At 41.1% G+C, this 6125-nt stretch overlaps 2 protein-coding genes across 2 annotated transcripts; both read left to right on the forward strand.

Moving 5' to 3' along the window:
* Positions 1–141: 141 nt before the first annotated feature.
* Positions 142–4613, forward strand: LOC126398358 (neuroendocrine protein 7B2-like). The gene is made up of 6 exons (XM_050057621.1): positions 142–205; positions 633–858; positions 1704–1853; positions 2004–2116; positions 3109–3162; positions 3397–4613. Exons 2-6 carry the CDS (start codon positions 633–635, stop codon positions 3538–3540), a joined length of 687 nt encoding a protein of 228 aa, XP_049913578.1. The 5' UTR covers positions 142–205; the 3' UTR covers positions 3541–4613.
* Positions 4614–4664: 51 nt separating this feature from the next.
* LOC126398361 (gremlin-1-like) lies at positions 4665–5912 on the forward strand. The gene is made up of 2 exons (XM_050057635.1): positions 4665–4834; positions 4977–5912. Exon 2 carries the CDS (start codon positions 4985–4987, stop codon positions 5522–5524), a length of 540 nt encoding a protein of 179 aa, XP_049913592.1. The 5' UTR covers positions 4665–4834; positions 4977–4984; the 3' UTR covers positions 5525–5912.
* The last annotated feature ends 213 nt before the right edge of the window (positions 5913–6125 follow it).

The raw sequence follows: 6125 nt of genomic DNA on the forward strand, positions 1-6125 counted from the left end.
AACAAGAATGCATTTAAATATAAATTCAGGCTAAATTAACTTTGATAAGAAAAACCTCCGGCGAGAAACATACTTTAAAATCCTCATTTGTGTGTGTGGTTGTGAAGTGAGATTTATTTTGGAAAGCGGAAGTATACGTTTTTATTGTGTCCAGCTTGACAAAGGTCTCGCGCAGCAGGCAGGTCCCTCCATCCGCGCGGACACGGTAAGAAAAAATACGCTGACATTAATTTTTGGGTCATTTGTGATGTTTTCTAGCAATAAAATTACACATGTCTCTAAATAAATGCGATTAAATACAGATTTTATTATGACGTACGGCATTTTCCTGTTGAATAGACCTATCATGCAGGCTATTTATAGACTATTTACATCGGCCTTGACTCTGTTTACACAGAGAGTGGCGCACCAAGGCTTTATATTGTATTGACAGACAATTTCACGCTTTCTATTAGCCATAAAAAATAACATTAAACACCCCATGTCATCACTCTTTCCATATTGTATCTTCCGTTTCTATCTAATTAGCCTGTCATGTGTCTGACAGGAACTGCAGCTGTGTTTATTCACCATTACCCGCCTGTCCATCCTTTGTACAGTAGAATCTATTGTGTTTTGTGTGTCGTTCACAGATGACAGACATGAGCTCGGCGGTGCGGTTATCGCTGCTCGGCCTCCTCCTGTGCCTGCAGCTCGGCAGGGCTCCCGCCCGCAGCCCCCGCACGGCGGACCAGGTGTCTGAGGCCGACATCCAGCGGCTCCTGCACGGCGTCATGGAGCAGCTGGGCATCGCTCGGCCCAGGGTGGAGTATCCCGCACACCAGGCCACCAACATCGTCGGGCCTCAGAGCATACAGGGTGGGTTTGGTGCATGTAAAGTCTTTTAATAGCATGTTAAGTAGCAGCATTAAGAGTGGACGACCCAGGTTGAACCACGACAAAGATCAAATGTTGAGAGATATGAGGACAGGATGTTTGGCAAACACACAAGGCATCAATTATGCAACATGTATTGATTCACACGTTCTTTATTATTTTAGGTGTATATATTCTATTTATCTGTATGTTCGGTTTTAATTGTGTACTTATTTCATTTCTGTTTTTATCAGTTTGCTCCTTTTCTTCCTCATTCTGACTGAACAACCCAAACAGTGATATCAAAATATATTTCTACCATTAAATGGACCCAAACTGGGTCAGTTTTCTATTAGTGATATGTATTTCTGTTTGTCCAACTTCATTTCTTCTATATTTATGTTGAATGTACTTTTTTAAACTTTATTTTTTGCTTTTAAACCACAAAACAGAACATATAGGTTTTATTTCATGTTGTTTTGGTCAACGAACACTCCAAAACCCAAAGATATTCAATGTACTACATGACAAAGAAAATTATGTAATGCTCAAATTTTTGCGTGCTGAATTTGTGCTTGAATTTTGATTGAAACAATTCATCGGTTATAAAAAAAATAGCTGCATATCTGTCATTTATTTAAGCCAATTCAATTGCTGCATGTAAGTAATATTATTCATCAATATTAAGGTTTAATCCTGTCATCCAGAACTGATGCTGTTGTGACATGTATCACATTTACAAAAGTGTTAATGTTTCATTCCTCAGTACTGCTCTTGAAGCTTTTTCTCTCTGCTGGTGCTGTTGCTGTCATTTTATAGTGATAGTAGTGCTTGTTATCCTCCACAAGGTGGTGCTCACGAGGGGCTGCAGCACCTCGGCCCCTTTGGCAACATCCCCAACATTGTGGCCGAGTTGACCGGTGACAACGTTCCCAAAGACTTCAGTGATGATCACGGGTACCCAGACCCTCCAAACCCCTGTCCTCTGGGGAAGACAGGTAGAGACTCCTCAAACTGAAACAGACTGATGTCTCAGTGTGAAAATAATCAGGGCAAATGCTGCCATTAAAGCTTCCACAGTGCCAGTCCTTGGTGTTCTGTGCTGTATTTATTTCCTGTTTTTTTTCTGCACCTCATCTCATTCACAGGAGCAGACGGGTGTTTGGAAAACGCTCCGGACACAGCCGAGTTCAGCAAAGAGTTTCAGAAACACCAGCACCTATTTGACCCAGAGCACGATTACCCTGCCCTGGCCAAGTGGGTGAGTACAGAGGACAGAGACCAGAGTAGGACTGTAACCTCCCTCCTAACTGTGGATGGATGGATGAATGGATTATTCAATTTATTTATTTATTTTTAAAAACATGATATTCATTTGGCAAATGCTTTTGTTCAAAGAAACATGCAATAAATTATTTAAACTTGATAGAAATATGAGCTACATCTCATCAAATACTGGAAGTGCAACCCTCTCAAGCAAACTGGGAGTGTGTTCTGAACAGGGGCGTAAATATAGGCAGTGCAGGTTACACTGGTTGAGGTGGGGAACCATAGAGAGAATGGGCCCTCCAACGATGTGTTGAGTGGAGAACCGGCCCTTCTGAGTGATTGCCACCTTAGCATTTATAACAAAATAATATGCTTATTCAATAACTATAAATCAACTATCAAAACTGTTAAATTAAATTAAAATGTCTTATTGTCTTTGGCGTTTGTTGTATATACAGACATGCAGTGATGATTGCTGGGTAATATGTATTTTTATGTTATCCAATGCCAAATCTCTGATCATGTGACGAGATGATATGCGCATGATAGTGTGCACTTGGGCCCTCATAACTACCTTACACCACTGGTTCTGACTGCTATACAACAAGTGTTCAGATGTTTATTTTTAGACTAAGTGACTAAGTGTGAGCATGGAGCGGTGTCGCAGCGTGATAATGTATTCTAGTTTCATTGTCTAACATCTGAAAGAGAGAAATGGATGATGGGAACAAGCAGTCTCAGTTTGGTGTCTCGCGGTCTGCTCACAAAATGAGGACAAGATTTTTGCCATTTAAAGGATCAAACAAAACTTGTTTTTGATTTGCATGGATTCATTCCTGTATCTTGGTCTGACCCTGAAGAAATCACCCATTTGAGTGTTTTTATTCCCTGTAAAGGCATTTGGGCAATTTGTTGACTGTAATTTAGGAGCAGAGAGACTGTGAAACAATGGAGACATGATTTAATGTGTGTGTGTCCTTTCAGAACAAGGAGCTTTTGTACCAGAAACTGAAGGGAGGACCGAAGAGAAGAAAAAGGGTATCGTTTTTGTTGTTTGTTTCCTGTGTTGTATTGTGTCTGAGAAACCACATCACCGACACAGACATCTTCCCCTGAAGGGAGCGATGGACTCTTAAACTCTTTAGATGTGAAGTGATATTTTATGAACAAGCTAAGAATCCCACATTCAATATTTCTTATTCAGATTGTTCTATTTAATCAGACTCTTAATGTACTTACTGTATTAATATATATTTCTCTGCCTCCTTGCAGAGTGTGAACCCGTACTTAATGGGCCAGAGGCTGGACAATGTTGTCGCCAAAAAATCTGTACCTCACTTCTCTGAGGAGGAGGAGGAGGAGGAGGAGAAAGAAGAGGCGCCGATGGTCTCTGCTGCCAGCAAATCCTCCACCTAAACTCCTGCACTGCAACACTCACTGTATACTCATTCACTCAAAGTATACTCTCAGATACGAGTTTGTAACACTGCATATTGAAGCATTTTGGTTAACAAGCAATGGATGTGTGAGTTCAGTGCAAGTACTGTGACATATGAAATAGTAAGCAGAGAAAATCTAAGCAAAAAATGATAACTTTTTTATTGTATCACAATCATATTAATGAGTCTAGAACAGGGGTGGGCAGACTTTTTTTTATTGTGAAAAATTTAAGGAGTCGCCGGCCAAACAATAGTAAATGCATATTTTAACCAGTGACATGGCAAGAAAATCATTTTTTTCTCGACCAGAAAAGCCCATTTGCCACTGAAAATTAATATTATATCAACACTGCTACATAACATTTAAGTGGTTCATTGGTGTGCCAACATATCCTCCTGACACCTGAACTTTTGTTTGGTATGCATTTTTAATATCTCCTAGCTATTTGGAGCTTGTTACCGTTGCTAAAATTGGTCAAATTTGTTGCCATAATAAACAATAATGGCAACCTTTACATAGAATCATTGCCTGAGATTTGACCATTTACCCCAAAATGCTGAAATACAAAGTGTTAAAATCTTGACTGGCAGTGTACAGCATATCTACAACTGTATTATAATAAGAGGCTGTATAGAGATATATTGATCTGTTGGAATGTTAAATGAGAAAGTTATAATTAATCACGACTGTACAGAGAGCAATTTACTCACACCCTGATGTTTAATTTTTCTATGTGTTGATACAGTTAATCACCTTTGTGTCTTCAGAGGCGAAGATTCAATACAAATCATATTCTTGTTAAGTTAATTATGACCTGTAGCAGCTTTGCTTTGTCATGTAAAGGTTGACCGTGATCTACATCACTGTAGCATGGCAATTAGTGTAGCTCTTATTCTGATTATCTATTCTCATCACCATGCTACAGTAATAGGCGTCTGTACAGGCTGCAGCACTGACTCTGTCATGTATCACCTCACCTCGCCAAGAAATGTTTGTGTTTTGTTTTTGTTCTGTAAAAGTCAAATAAACGACTTATCTGCATTGACAAAGTTTGGAGGTTTTTTTGTCCTCCTTTCAGACAGATAAAGTTAGGGATCAGGGTTTGGGGGCGTGTTCTGCTGAAGCTTTGGAGCTCAAGAGAGTTTAGAAAGCCCCTCAGTGTGTCAGTCATAAAGCCACGACAGAGGAGGAAGGACCTGCAGAAGAGACAAATGCTGTAAACTGACAGACTGGATACAGTTTTCTTGTGAGGAGCTTACATAAACAACAGGTAACTCAACTTATAACAGATGATGATTTTGTTTGTGAAACTACTAAATGATCCTGCTGTTTATTTGGTGCGTAATGCGCGCGTAAAAGCCGTGCGTAAACCTCTCTCCATCAGTGCCTGACTTTTGCGTTTTTCCTTTCAGCTTCAGTGATGGAGACACCATCTGTGCTGGTCTCTGCAGCAGTTTTGGCGCTGCTGCTCATCCCGCTGTGGAGCACAGACGCTGCCACCTTTCAAGGCGCTTTCCCACACCCAAACAAATACAGCCCAAACGACTCGGAAAGATGCCAACAACCCGCCATCACTGGACTAATGTCCCGCGGGCCTGGACCTGTAACCTCCACAGACGAAGTGCTGGAGTCCAGTCAGGAGGCGCTGCACGTCACGGAGCGCCGCTACCTGCGGCTGGACTGGTGCAAGACGCAGCCGCTCAAGCAGACCATCCAGGAGGAGGGCTGCCTGAGCCGCACCATCATCAACCGCTTCTGCTACGGACAGTGCAACTCCTTCTACATCCCGAGGCATAACTACCAGGACGGAGACGCGTTTCAGTCCTGCTCTGCCTGCAAACCCAAAACCTTCAGCACCGTCACCTACACCCTGTTCTGCCCGGGTCAGACACCCAACACCAGGAAGAAACGGATCCAGCGCGTAAAGCAGTGCCGCTGCACGACAATAGACACGGATTAGATGCGCATCTAGATCAGTAATATCCACTTCCACTGGAGGAAAGTGCAGCTTTGCAAAAATAAGAAAAGGAAAGTGTATTTTGCTTAAAGGACGTGAGAATAAGGTGGGAACAGAAAGTTGGGGAACCTACCTGAGCCTTTTTTAGCATTCTAATGGAAAGAAGATGCTCATATAATATATAGGGTTTGTCGATATGGAGAAAATATCGCGGTATTTTTGACCCAATACCTCGATATCGATATTGCAATGATATTGTAGGGTTGACTATTTGGGCTTTTAGAAGATATTTACAGTGAGATTTTTGATAAATAATCATCAGTAATGTGGATATAATGACTAAGTGGGTAAAGGCAAATAACAGAACAGCTAGAGCAGTCTGGTAAGCTCAGAAAATGACGTCACTTTACTGTAATACAGCCTTTAAAAGCAGGAAAAGACACTTAAGATATTAACATATCCAAATTCTAAGAGGATATCTAGACTCTTGTTATTTATCAGTCATTCAGTTAAGTTTGTTTTAGGTGTAAACAGATTTGGAGGATGTGTTGTCAGATAGTTTTAGATGCGGTGATGATACCAATGTTAAGGGTTTAGTTAAGTG

Source organism: Epinephelus moara, chromosome 12 (genome assembly GCF_006386435.1).
Source record: "Epinephelus moara isolate mb chromosome 12, YSFRI_EMoa_1.0, whole genome shotgun sequence".
NCBI lineage: Eukaryota > Metazoa > Chordata > Actinopteri > Perciformes > Serranidae > Epinephelus > Epinephelus moara.